This window comes from Pteropus alecto, unplaced genomic scaffold, assembly GCF_000325575.1.
Source record: "Pteropus alecto unplaced genomic scaffold, ASM32557v1 scaffold172, whole genome shotgun sequence".
NCBI lineage: Eukaryota > Metazoa > Chordata > Mammalia > Chiroptera > Pteropodidae > Pteropus > Pteropus alecto.
In genome coordinates, this window is record NW_006431924.1 from 164145 (window position 1) to 179364 (window position 15220).

Below are 15220 nucleotides of genomic sequence, written 5' to 3' on the forward strand. Positions count from 1 at the left end.
AGATGAAGAAAACAACATTACGGATAATACCAGGTGTTTTTATGTAACTAGTTGGATGGTGGTTCACATTAATGCACTAACAATGGCCTTATTTGGGTGGAAAATTATAAATTAAATTTTAGACATGTTTGGATTAAGGTACAGTTGAGACACGGAAGTGGAGTAGGCAGTTAGATATTAAAACCTGAAATTCAGGGAGAGTTTCATTGTGGAATAGGTGGATATTGACCGCAATTATTAAAAGAGATTGCCTAGGAAGGAGTACAAAGGGATAAGAGAAAAAGGCCTAAAACTATGGGAAGGCTAACATACTTGACAGGGACAAAAAAAGTGTACTGAAATCAGAGAAAGCAGAGAAGTCAGGGAGCAAGAAGGAATCTCAGGCGAATACGATGTTGCAGAATTCTTAGAAGACAGTATTTAAAGAATGAGGAAATAGAAAATTAATGTTAAATACTGCCTGAGAAAACATGAGAGATGTTAACTGAAGCAAGTTCACTGGATATGGCAATACAGATTTAGGGTGATTTGGTGAGTGCTGCTCTTGTCCACTTTTGTAGCATGATAGGTAAAACTAGACTGGACTGAACTGAGATGCCTGAAGGTTATATTTTTCCTTAACTTAAGAAAGAGCCTTGAAACAAGAAAGAGACATTCTAGCTCAGGCTTGTATTCAAGAAAGATGGAATATAGAAATGAAAATAAACTGATCTTGAATACACAATGTACAAGTTTGTTAACACTGCTGCAACAATGTATCACAAATTGGGTTTGTTAAAACAGAAATTTATTGTTCCCATTTCTGGAAACTATAAATTCAACATGAAAGTCTGCTGGGTTACATTCTTTCAGATGGCTCAGGGGGCGAAACCTCCCTTGTTTCTCCTAGATAACAACAACAAAAAAAAAAAAGTAAAAGAAAAAGAAAAAGAAAAGAAAGAAATAAAAATAGCAAATAAGAATAGAAAAGAACTATTAAAAACACTAGATAAAACAGTACTAATGTTGAAATGTTAAAAGCACTTTCCGTAAAATGTGACAAATATCGTCACAAATTTGTGACAAGTCACAAATATTAACTGCCAATATTCTCCTGGCTATCTTACCCATTTTAATTAGATAAAAAATAAGTAATAGTTACAATAGGAAAAAATAAAACTCTTATTAGATGCTTTGTTTTGCAGTATTTAAAAAAATCCACAAATTATTAGAAATTATGAGAGCTTTCGAATGGATGTTGAACAGAAGAATAACCCCAAATAGTCACATTTCTATATAGAAACAATTATTTTAAAAGATAATAAAATTACATAATTGTAAAAACAACAAAAAAAATAGATACATGTAATAGGGATGTGTATGGTAAATAATTTTCCATAACTGTTTAGAGAAATTGTATGTTATTTAAAAAGATAAAAACAATACAAAGTTAATAAGAAAATAATGTTATAAATACAACACTCCGAGCATTGACGTATAGAGTATGAAATTACAAGATTCTTCTAAATTGCTATTGAAAAGCAAAGACCCATGTCATTTGAAAAGTAAAAATACAAGTTGAAGGAAATTACTTTAACAATTATCAAGATGTATTATTAGACTATAATATTAAAGCAGTAAAATGTTGAAAGTTATACAGAAAGAAAGAAAAAAAGGTTACCGATTAAAACAATCCCACCAATGGTTATAAGTCTATCATCAGAAACATTTACCTTGTGCCTTTTTTTCCCCTGCAAATCCATTTTCTTTCTGTGTAGCATCTAGCTGTTGCTGCACCATCATCACTGAGGTAAGCACATTTTTCATTCCCTCTCACATCAAACCTACAATAGAGAGATTAAATACTACTTACTAAGGAGTTCTATGATTTCTCCCTTGCCCAATGACATCTTTTAAAAATATCTTTTTAAGGACCTAAAAAAGTGCGCTGTGATGAAGTACTCTCTTGCTAGGGTTAAGATATCTGTAACTCTGGACAATAAGAGTTTGTCTTCCAAGAATCTATATTTGTTAAACTGAAATTAAGTTAGTTACGTATAATCAGTGGAACTACCAGTTCATACCAGTTCATATTAACCAATGGTTCTTAAGCCCAGGCAATTTTGACTTCTCCCTGCTCCCCACAAGAGACACTTGACAATAACTGGAGATATTTTTTGTTGTCACAAGTGGAGTGGAGAGGAGAAAATTGCCCCTATTAGTAGGTAGAGGCCAGAGATGATGCTGACATTCCACAATGCACAAGAAAGTGACCCTTCCCCATGGCAAAAAACTATTCAGTCCAATGTGTCAGCTGTATTCATTGACTTCTCCCTGCTCCCCACAAGAGACACTTGACAATAACTGGAGATATTTTTTGGTGTCACAAGTGGAGTGGAGAGGAGAAAATTGCCCCTATTAGTAGGTAGAGGCCAGAGATGATGCTGACATTCCACAATGCACAAGAAAGTGACCCTTCCCCATGGCAAAAAACTATTCAGTCCAATGTGTCAGCTGTATTGCTATTGAAAAATTCTAATATGAACTAAGTGGTTAAAGGGGCTGGTAGTCATCATTTGGGCTGGTTATACTGAGGTTATGGGTGCAGTGAACTCAGGTCTTTAGACCCAATTTGCAAATAAAATCAAGCTAAAATAACAAATTCATAAATTGTAAAAGGTGTCAGCAAACAGGTAGCATAAAACTTAAAATATGAATATAGAATTGGAGAAGATAAGCAAAAATCAAACAAAAGTTTAAATTTTTTGACTGTGTTTATGAATATCAGGTCTTTATTTTCAAAATAACCAACTAGGAGACTTTCCTCTTAGAGCTCGATTCCCAGCCTCTCTGGCTGACTCTTGGAACTAATCTCAAACATGATTCAATCTTCTCCATTCCATCTTTTCAACATGCATACAAATCCTAGGCTCTAGAGAAATGTTACTAATGCACAGGTTCTAAAGAAGGTTGTACTATCTATATTTAAATAATGGCAGGAAAAAAACTCACCAGTTGTTAAATATGATTCCATTTATCCATTTTCCCATTTGACTTTCTGTCATATGCAGCCCGATCCAATGATCAGAAGTGCATTTGTGTTGTCTAAGAAAATTCTTTAAAGACAAAATAAATTTTATAATTTTATGTGTCAGTTTTTACTAAAACCTATCATGTTTCTCTTGCTGTTTAGGCTGTGAAGAGCAAGGTGAGAAATATTTAACTCCTAGCTACAACAGGAAACAGTTATGGCATTTTGAAAAAATATTTAACCCACCGATCCTCAGTCTTCTTATCTATGAAACAAAAATATGAGATATATTTTCTTTAAGACACTTTTTGATTCCAAATTGATATAATTCAATATGAAAATCTATTCTAGAATGTTTAAACAATAAACTTCTGAAAAGACAGAGTTTTCCATTTGAGCTCTTGTTCAGATATTTTTATGATGTTTTTCCTCTTTCTTGTAATTACTAGTATATTGAGTTTAATGTTTTACATCAACTTTTCCCCAAAATTATCACATGTGTGTGTACACACATACCCTTCATACATCTAATTCCATTAGAATTTAATTATCATATTTTATTTTTTGCCAACTATTTTGATTTTTAAAGATATCACTTAAGGAAAAATATAATTTTCCTGATATTTCTTTTTCTTTCTTATTGATATAATTTTGAAATTTCTTGCTACCTACGAGCCCTTTTTTACCATAAAATTGTCTTATATATAGAAAGTCATCGAGTCTACTCTGCTACTAAATACCTAAGAAATCATAAACTTTATATTACATCACTGCATGTTTCAATTTTATAATAAATATAAGGAAATCATGACTGATCACAACATTAGGGTCCATTCATATCTAATAATTATTTATATTTTAATAAACCATCTTCTGTAGCACTTTATGAATGCATTTGAAAAAATTTTCAATTAATTGGGCTAAGCTTTGGCATTATAAAAGAACAGATTAATAAAACATTCTCTTTGGATTCTGAGGGTTTTATTTAGTGGGAAAAAATATAAACATAGAGTTAGAAAATATTCTATGAGATAGGAGAAGATAATCAATATAATGAGTACAGGCAAAATTTGAGTTTATAGGAAAAAGGATCTGCTTTTTATGGGAGACTTTCAAATAGAATATGTTCTAAGAGGTGGATATGGAAGGGAAGAGAAGATTCCATTATAAGTACAGAAGATAAGGGAGAAAAGAACATTCGTAGTGTAGGCTTAGGAAAGAGTTTGTTTGACAGTAGAAAAAATATATACAAGAAAGGATGAATTTAGTGTGTGTGTGTGTGTGTGTGTGTGTGTGTGTGTGTGTGTAGATGGGGTTCAGTAGTTATGGTCTTGGTGACAGGCAACTGAGAGTTGGATTTCTGAGAGCCTGTCCTATGAAAAATATTAATTGTCATTTGCCTAACAAAGAAATGCCCATTAGCTCCTTGTTAAAAATGCAAGATAATTTTAAGTAGATGAAAATAAATACAAAAATATTTCATGAAACAAGTTCCATCTCATTTTAACTAAGGAAAACATTTTTTAATTTAAATAAATATATATAATATTTTAAACTATTTTAAATAAATGATCCTTTAAAATTCTTGTGTACATTACTTTTATCACTCCACAGATAGGTTTACATCATTCTATTTGTCTCTAAATTGTGTCTAGATCATGTAGTACATAATAGTCATCTACAATCTTCAAAATATATCAGGATATTGTATGATCAGTCTTTTTTTTTTTTTTGGATGCAAAAAATACAGAAATTCTTATCTGATAGTTTCATGATTTCTCTTGATTTTAAAACTAATTATTTTTGTATACTTTTTTTGTGTTCCATGATATTCACTATTTTCTCTTTGTCAACAAGAATCTTATAAGTGAAGATTTAAAAAATATTTTGCCTTGTTATTTCTTTATCCTTCAAAAATTTTTCTAACACTCAGTATTTCTCCATCTTGCTGCTAACAGCCTTTTTTTTTCCCCCACAAGAGGAACTGTAAATGACAGTTTAAAGATTACTCAAAATGTTCACTGCAAAAGTCTTGTAAAATTCAGGAGTGAAACTATTGATTGACTGCAGAAGGTTTTTCCACTTAGTTGAGGCTGTATATTTGATTTTCTGTGTCTAGTCAAAATATCTAGTTTTTCACATTTTATCCTCAATTGTTTATTCTTTGTTGCTTCCAAAATAGTTTAGTTTCCTTGTACTGATCTATAAATTGCTCCAGTTTGGCTTTTCCATTTATGTTTGAACTAATCTTCAGGCAGATTACATAAAAATACGTTGTTCATCATAGCAATAACACACAATTCTCTTTTAATAATGTTGACTGCTGTGCAGTACTCTTTACAACTTAAACATTTAATTGTACATTATTCACAAAAAAATTCAAATCAAGTTACACTACCTCTTACATTGACCCTTCACTTTTAAAGAAACTAAATAAAAGTAAAAAAGATATGCTTATCACAGAAGTGATTTGGGGAAGTAAAAAATTTCACAAGTGCAGAGCTATGGAGTTTCGTTATCTCCTATTACAGTTCTTGGAGATTCTCTCTTTTTCATAACATTTTTGCCAAGAAAAATCAACATTTATTCAACAAAGATCCATAAGCATTTAATCTGTATCTGCCTTTCTGCTGTAGCAAAAGATACAATTTCAAATAAAACACAGTATCTGCTCATTGCAAGCTCATGTTCCAGGCTATGGGGAAACTTTCAATTATATATCTATTGCATTACTGGTAGTAAGTGCTCTGATGGAGGCTGCAGTGGGACCTCAGACACAGACAGCAAAGCAAGACTAAAAAGTCAGAAGAAGGTTCCTCAAAGAAATGGAGACTCAACCTTCCTGCGGCAATTCTCTCTTTAGCTATCAAGTCTACTACTTGATATAAGTTTTACACTATCCAAACAAATTATCACCATTTTTTTTCAACTGTATCTTCCATGGCATGTTATGAACATCTTCAATATTCTGTATATATGGAGAGGCATGTGGTAAAAGTTTTAAAAATCATAATGGAATTTGAATATTTTCAATGCCCCTACTCAATAAAATTTATAAGGAATGTCTATTAGATTACTTACCATTTCCTCTATAGTATTAATCACAGTTAGGTCAGCATGCTGAATAGAACAGTTATATCTACTTGAATTCCAATCTCCTTCTTGTTTAGAAAAATAATAGCAATTATTTTGGAAACCAATCCAACCATCTTGGCAACAACGATGAAGAGACCAAGTTACTGTAAATAAAAATGAGACAATTACACATTTTAAGCCAGATGAAATAATATTCCTCTGTATCTGAGATCATTGGGGAAAGATACGACTATGATGTAAAAGATTATGATCCTAATTAGAATTGCCTATCTATTGCATAACAAGTTAAAAAAATTCATGCTTTGTTAAATGACAGCAGTTCAGGATTTGACAGGACACTCATATTTCTTTCAACTCCAACCTCAGTGATACACGGGCCTTCCTGGAGCAACGAGCATGATTTCACTTGTGTTAAGTTACTCTTGCCATTTCTGGGTAAGTGAAATATAATGAAATCATAGCATTATCTGTGGGTAATAAAAATACGAGGCTGTTATAAAGCTATGACACATGTATTAAACTTTAAGGAAACAATAAAAATAATAAAACAGAGTCTATAACTAATATGATATGTGTTGGATTGCCTATTGTCAACTAGGTACCACCATCACTGGTTCTGGATTAACCAATGAAAAGAATCTGCATGAGATTTGGAAGGTGGAAGTAAAGCAGAAGCCGTTATTCTCGGAGACCTGGGGCATAGAAAGTTCACATGCCTTCTTATGCGTTTCCCTTTCGTAGTTATCACAGCTAGATGTATTGGCTTGTTAGACTTTTCTCTAATCTCTGGGTTCTCCAAATACATTAGTGCTTTAAGCCAAAATTATTACTGATTCTTTCTCCTCTGCTACAAAGTCTTCCAGACCATTTTTCCCCAGCTCCTCCCACAATTATGTTATTTCTAATTCCTATATTGAAGTCCTATTCTTGAAAGATCTGTAGTATTTACTCTTCTGAACACACACAGACTAAATGAGTTTTTTTTGTTTTTGTTTTTGTTTTTATGCTCAGTTCTACATTATACTTCTTTATTAATTTGTGTACTGTTGTATCCCAGAGTCTTTTAAGGGAAGAAAAGGGCACGCTGGTGAAGGAGGTGCATGGAGCACAGGCAGAATGAAGGCCTCCTCTCACAATCATGTTATTTCTAATTCCTAAATTGAAGTATTATTCTTGAAACATTTGTAGTGTTTACTCTTCTGAACATATACAGATTAAATCAGTTTTTGGTACCAAAGTGGTTCTAATGAAATAAAATCTTAAGGATGAGATATAGTATAGGTTTTTTAATGCAGTTTGCTTTAAAGGCATTAATCTAATTACCAGTGTAAATGGGAAACTGGTGACTTAGGGTATGTATGCAAAGGCAAAACAATCGATTAAATTATTATCTATAGTCACCTGATGCCAAGTACCTACAACAGCCTTCTCTTAATCATTGATATTACAATGAGTTAAAAGTGTAAGAATAATAATATCTGAACACCATGATTAAAAAAACTAAGCCAGGTGACATACGCAGAGAGTTACATGCAACAACAAATGAATGTACACTTTTTTTAATGCATATGAATCATTTCCCAAAATACAAGACAATAAAGTGGTAATGATAAATTCTTAAAAATTGAAGACTTTTACAGTATGACACCTGATTGCAGTAGAATTGAGCCATATTATCAATAACAAAAATAAAATTAATATCACCAAAGTTTGTAAATTAAGCAATGCAGAGCTAAATCACTCATGATTCAAAGAGGAAACTTGGGAAGTAGAAAATATTTTGAACTGAAAGATAGTTACATATATTTTGGTATATGTGAGATATATATATACTGTGATACAACTAAACTTGTAGAACATAGCACATTTTATTAAAGGTTAGAGGAAAAGGTATTGGCTTAAATTTACATTTCAAAAGAGAAGGAAGACTTTTTTTGAAAAAGATAATTATCTATCTCAAAAAGTTAGTAAGGGTGATGAATTAAAACCTAAGTAGAAAGAAAGGCACAACTAAAAAAATAAGACCAGAAATCAATTGAATAGAAAATTAATAGAAAGTAGAAAAAGAAACTCACGATGGCTTTTTGAATAATGTAAAATAAGCTAGAACACTAGGAAAACTTATGAATAACACTATTTAGTGAAGAAATTAAATCTTTAAAAATTTCTGCCAAAGAAATCTCCAGATGGCTTCAGTTGTGACTACATCTGATTATTTAAAGATGACATAAAAATATTACACAAGCTCTTTCAAAAAATATAATAGCAAGAAATACTTTCCAACTCAAATTTTGATGCCAAGGTAATCTTGATATTAACACTTCATAATAGTATTATAAGAAAGAGAAATAATAGTTCAGTCTTTAACAATTGTATATGTATATATCTTAAAATGTTAGCCAGTTCAATTCATGAGTGTTAAAAGATTAATACTTTATAATCAAATTGGGTTTATTCTATACATGAAGGCATTTTTAAAAATCTGTGTAATTGAACACATTAACAGAAAAAAAGAAACAAATTAAGTATCTCAATAGCATTTGATAATATCCTATGCCCTTTCAAAATAAACTTTTTAGCCATCTAGGAATTAAAAGGAACTCCCCTAATTTGATTAAGAATATGCACAAATAATTATTCTTAATGGAGGGATATTAAAAACTTACTTATGGATACTGATAATAAGATAATGCAAGCTCTCACTACTTCTCAGTCTTGTACTGAAAATTCTAGCCAGTAAAATAAGGCAATAAAAATGCATAAAATAGGATAAAGATTTCAAAAGAATTAATAAAATTTTTATTATTTACAGATAATCTGAATGCTAATGTAAACTTCCAAATAAAAATGAAGAGTTAATATAAAAAACTCTTTAACAAATTAAAAAATATATACATTGGGTGCTTTTGGATAACAATGGATGTAAACCAGAAATCAATAACAGAAAGATAACTGAAAAATTCTAAAACACATGGAGATAAAACAATATACTTCTAAATAAAACATGGATCAAAGAAGAAATCACAAGAGAAGTTAAAAAATATTTTGAACTAAATGAAAATGAAAACATAATTTGTGGTTTGCAGCAAAATCAGTTCTCAGAGGGAAATATATAGCGTTAAATGCATACATTGAAAAAGAAAAAAGTTGAAAATCAATAATCTGTTTCCACCTTAAGAAACTAGTAATAGAAGAAAAAATTAAACCCAAAGTAAATAGAAGAAAAGAAATAATAAAAATTAGAACAAAAATTAATGAAATTTAAAACAGAAAATTAATAGAGAAAATCAACAAAATCAAAAGCTGGTTCCTTGCAAATAATAATAAAATCAATAAGCCTCTATTCAGACTAACTAAGGAAAAAAGACAGAAGACACACATGAACAATATCATCAATCAAAGAAAAGACATTATTACAGATCTCATTGAAATTTAAAAGATAATAAAGTAATACTACAAATAACTCAATGTCCACAAGTTTGATAATCTAGATGAAATGCACCAATTCCTTGAAAGATATAATCTTCCAAAACTACACAAGAAGAAATGGACAATTTGAATAAGGCAATATCTATTAAAGAAACTAGATCAATAATCAGTAATGTCTCAAAACAGAAAACACCAAGCTCAGATGGGTTCACTGGTAAATTCTACCAAACATTTATGAAAGAACTTATGTCAATTCTCTACTGTTTCTTTCAGAGAATAGAAGCAAAGGGAATAATTCTTAACCCATCATAAGGCCAGCATTATCTTAATATCAAAATCAAAGACATTATAAGAGAACTACAGACCAATATCTCTCATAAACATAAAGGCAAACATTCTCAACAAATTCTCAGAAAATCAAATCCAATAATGTATAAAAAGAATTATACATCACAAAAAAGTGGAGTTTATTCTAGCTCTGCAAAGCTGATTCAATATTGGATAATCAATTAAGGAAAGCCATTACATCAACAGGTTAAAAAAGAAATATCACATGATCATATCACTATAAGAATTTGACTAAGTCTAATGTTCATTCATGTCAAAAATTCTCATTAAACTAGTAATAGAGAAGAATTTCCTCAACTTGATAAGGACTATTTACAAAAAACCTACAGCTAATATCATACTTAATGGTGACAAACTAGAGACTTTCTCACCAGGATTAGGTGCAAGGCAAGGATATTCCTTCTTAACACTTTTTAAAAATATCATACTGGAAGTTCTACCTAATGCAATAAGACAAGGAAAGGAAATAAAATACATACAAATTATGAAGGAGGAAATAATCTGTCTACAGATGGCATGATTGTTCTGCAGAAAATCTGAAAGAATTGAAAAAAATTAAAACTTCTGAAACTAAGTGATCATAGCAAGGTTGGAGGATACAGGTTAATAATAAAAGTCAATCGTTTCCTTAAGTGAAAAAAATAAACAAATATTTGAAATTAAAAACATAATACCAATTATATTAGAACCCCACAAAATGATATACTTAGGTATATAAATCAAACAACATATGTACAGGATGAGAAAAAAATACAAAATTCTAATGAACAAAATCAAAGAACTAAATAAATAGAGAGATATTTCTTGTTCATGGATAGGAAAACTCATATTCTCACTATGTCAGTTTTTCCCTAATTTGATCTGTAGATCCAATTCAATCCCAATCAAAATCTCAGCAAGTTATTTTGTAGATATCAACAAACTCATTCTAAAATTTATATGAAGAGGGAACAAACATGTAATAGCCAACCCAGTATAGAAGGAGAAGATCAAAGTTGGAGAACAGACATTACTCAACTTTAACACTTACTATAAAGCTACAGTTATCAAGAGAGTGTGGTATTGATAAAACAATAGACAAATAGATCAATGGAATAAAATAGAGAATCCAGAAATAAACTGCCATAAATATAGTCAACTGATCTTTGACAAGAAAGCAAAGGCAATACAATGGAGCAAGGACAGAATTTTCAATAAATGGTACTGGAACAACTGGATCTACATTCAAGAAAATGAATCTAGACACAGACCTTTCACCCTTCACAAAAATTAACACAAAAGTGTTCAAAGATTTAAGTTTAAAACACAGAACTATAAAACTCCCAGGGGATTACGTAGGACAAAACCTAGATAACCTTAGGTGTGGTGAGGACTTTTTAGATACAACACCAAAGGCACAGTCTGTGAAAGGAATAATTGATAAGCTGGACTTCATCAAAATGAACAACTTTTGCTCTGTGAAACATAATGTCAAGAGAATGAGAAGATAAACCATAGACTGGGAGAAAATATTCACAAAAGATACATCTGATAAACTACTGTTATCTAAAATATTCAAAGAACCCTTAAAATTGAATAATAAGAAAACAAAACCTAATTTAAAAATAGGCAAAAAGCCCAACTGTTAAATTGTTTGCCTTACTGTTAAATTGTATACCTGAAACTTACTGGATTTCATTAACCAGTTACCATAAAAAAAATAAAATAAAATAAAATAAAAAAATAGGCGAAAAGCCAGAACAGACACCTCAGCAAAGCAGATATGCAGATGGTAAATAAGCATATGAAAAGATGCTCCACATCATATATCACCAGGGAAATAAAAATTTAAGCAACACTGAGATACTACACACGTTTTAGACTGACCCAAATCCAGAGCACAGACAATACCAAATGTTCTTGAGTATGTAGAGCAAGAGGAATTCTTGTTACAGGTTAAAATGCAAAATGGTATAGGCAATTTTGAACATAGTCTGGTGGTTTCTTACAAAGCTAACATACAATGTAATACAATTACATTCTTTGGTATTTACCCAAAGGAGTTGAAAACTTACATCCACACTAGAACATGCCAATCTATTTAATTCCAACTATACAACACTCTGGAAAAGGTAAAACTATGGTGACATTAAAAAGTTCAGTGGTTGCCAGGGGCTGAGATGGGAAAGAGAGGAATTGGTAGAACACAGTAGATTTTTAGGGCAGTGAAAATACCCTGGATGATACCATAATGATGGGGACATATCATTATACATTTTTCCAATTCATAGAATGTAAAACACCAGAAGTAAAGAATTAAGTAAATGATGGACTTTTCGATAAATTGATCAAAAGACTATCTGAATGAAAAAATATATACATCTTGATTATTATATTCTAATACTTACAACAATCGATTTCAAGAGGATTTTAGCTTTCAATGTAAAATAAAATAAAAATGTAATAAGTATAACAGAAACTCTAATAGCTTCATGTTTTCAAAGTACAGGGAATTTCTTAAACTGGATGCAAAATGTAGTAACAATGAAGAAAAGCAAAAAAGAAAATTACATTTCCTTAAAATTACGAACTCTGTTCATTTAAAGACATCATATATAGTGGATAAATTTAAAATTAATAGTAGAAGAACATATTTACATTATCTATAATATGTATATAGTGGAAGAGATATTTAAATAGAAATACAGAATATTTTTATCTAGTATGTTAAAGAACTCGTGAGTTACAGATGAAAAAGAAAGCTAATTCAATAAAAAATAGTGGGAAAATATTTGAATATGTTCATCACAAAACATTGTGGTTAAATGAGCAGTAAACAGGAAAAGGAACTTATCAGTTGGTCATCAGGGAAATTCCAATTAAAACCACAATAAGATACCAACACACACATTTTGTCAGAATGACAACAATAAGTAAAACGGACAAAGTGTTGACAATTATCTTCAGCATCTCACATTCTCATACACTTTTGGTTGGATTATCTACCATTTATGTATTATCTACTAAATTTGACTTACACATACTCTATGGCATAATTATATTCTAAATGATATCCATTATTCACTAAAAGACTAAAAGTATAAAAATGTTTAAAGCAAAACAATTTGTAGTAGTCAAAATGTGGCATAATCCAAATGTACATCAAAAGTAGAAAAACTAACAAATTAATATATAGCATGGAATACTCTACAGCAAGGATCTGCAAACTATTACCTGAGGCCAAATTCAGAGGTAAAACTTATTACATTTTAAAATAATCAAAATAATAATAAAAAAATAACCAAAAAGTCAAAATAATTAAAAGAGAAATAATATTTTGTGACACATGAAATTTAGGCAATATTCAAATTTCCATGTTCAATTTTGTTGCAACACAGCCATGATCAACTGTTTATGTATCTTCTGCAGCTGTTTTTTGCACTACTAATACAGAGTTGAGTAGTCGCAGCAGAGATTATATCCAATAACAAAGCCTAAATTAATTACTATGTGGCCCTTTGTATAAAAATTTTTCTAACCTCCTCTACAACAATGAGTCAAGGAGATTTTGCTACATGTTAGGACATGGAAAAAAAAAAAACAAGCATGATGTGGAACAAAAGAAATGAGATGCAACGGATACATGCAAATTGCATTATTTAATTTATTTTTTATTTGCTTTTATCTTCATTATTTTATTCATGTAAAAGTTTTTAAGTGGGCAAAACTAGTTTATGCAAAAGAAGTCAAAATAGTAATTACCATTATCAGGGTGAACAATTTTGTCTTAATCTTTGCATATCCCAATGCCTTATATGGATCACGTAATTCATAATAATTCATTTATTGATATCCATTAAATATATTGTGACTAATGGGAAGGAAGTGAGACTAATGAGAAAAGACCATGGGAGAAAAGAAAAAAAAAAGGACCATATAATAGGAAGCCCTGAAAAAGAAAAAAAGAAAATAAGTGAAGAAATAAAGGACATAATTTACTCACCTACTATAATCAAAATAATATTTAAAATGGCAGATGTTATAAATAGAGATATAAAAATCTTACTCTTATGCTTGCTGTAAAAACCTGAAAAACAAACAAACAACAAAACAAGTACATTTAGATTAAGAAACAGGTAAAAAAAAAACCCTAAATTTACTTTCATAAGCACATTTGACAAAGCTCTTTAGGCAATTTTATTCTGATACTTCAAAAAGAGATGACACAAAACAAACTTTTCCTGTTTGTTGTATGAAAAAATAAAATCTGATTTTTTTCCTGTTGTTGAAATTACTCAGGACATCCTTATATCCAATTTAAGTGTCAGAGTCCAAAGAATCAAACATGTATGAGTCTTTAGGGCAGAATTTCCTCAGGCCTAGAGCTACCCCCAGGCCTTTACTATTCTTCCTCTATGATGAAATATTAGCACATTCTAACAATTCTTGAATGTTTCTGAGAAAATCTACTTTCCAACTAATGAGAAATTTATTTTAAAGGATAGACGGCATTGCATATGCGAAAGGCCATGGAATGACAAATCAAAAACTTGGGATTGAGATTTTTGCCACAAATAAGCACTTGGAACTTGGATAAGTCATTTTTTTCTGGTCCTGTATTCTCACATCTGCAGTCAGTAAAACAGAATTAATCTCTGGTCAGAAATTATTTTTCTTTTATTAGTGTTCATTTAGAGAAAAAACGGTACATAAGTTTTTCAAAATGAAATATTTATTTTATATGATTATAAAGTATTGTTATTGTAAAATTTTATAAGAATTTTAAGAATTATAAAAGTTACTTAAAGATAGACTATAAACTCATTGAAACATTTATCATTCTTATTTTTTTTAGTTATTCCTTTGTTAAATACTTTTTTCCATAGCGTATGTATGAAGAAATTTAAAATTCATCTAAATTTACTTAGAGATAACCAGCATTCTTATTTGGGTTGTATCTCTCTAATACTATTTTTATACATATAACCTCCCTTCCAAATACACATAATTTTAAATGAGTACAATCATCATAATATGCTCTTTCCATGCCTGGCAGATTGTTAAAAATGGTGCCTCCCTGTGTTCATCATCCCTTGAACATATGATTTTGCTACTCTTCCCAACAAGAGGTACATTGTATTTCCTGACACTTGAATACGAATTGGCCTTGTCCCTTGCTTTGACCAGACCAACAGAATGTGGTAGAAGTGACAGTCTGGGCTTCAGAACCCAGGCCTGAAGAGATGTTGCAATTTCTACTTTCACTTGTCTGGAGCCCAGGCATCTTCTAAAGAGAGGAAGAGGAGGGAATGGTGAAGGAGAGGGAGGAATAGACAGAGAAGGATGGGGGCAGGGAGG

General features: G+C 30.7%; 1 protein-coding gene across 1 annotated transcript; it reads right to left on the minus strand.

Moving 5' to 3' along the window:
* Nucleotides 1-833: 833 nt before the first annotated feature.
* CLEC2B (C-type lectin domain family 2 member B) lies at nucleotides 834-10309 on the minus strand. The gene is made up of 5 exons (XM_025043362.1): nucleotides 10255-10309; nucleotides 6092-6249; nucleotides 2992-3095; nucleotides 1713-1823; nucleotides 834-885 (listed from the first exon to the last, which is right to left on the minus strand). Exons 1-5 carry the CDS (start codon nucleotides 10307-10309, stop codon nucleotides 858-860), a joined length of 456 nt encoding a protein of 151 aa, XP_024899130.1. The 3' UTR covers nucleotides 834-857.
* Between the last annotated feature and the right edge of the window lie 4911 nt (nucleotides 10310-15220).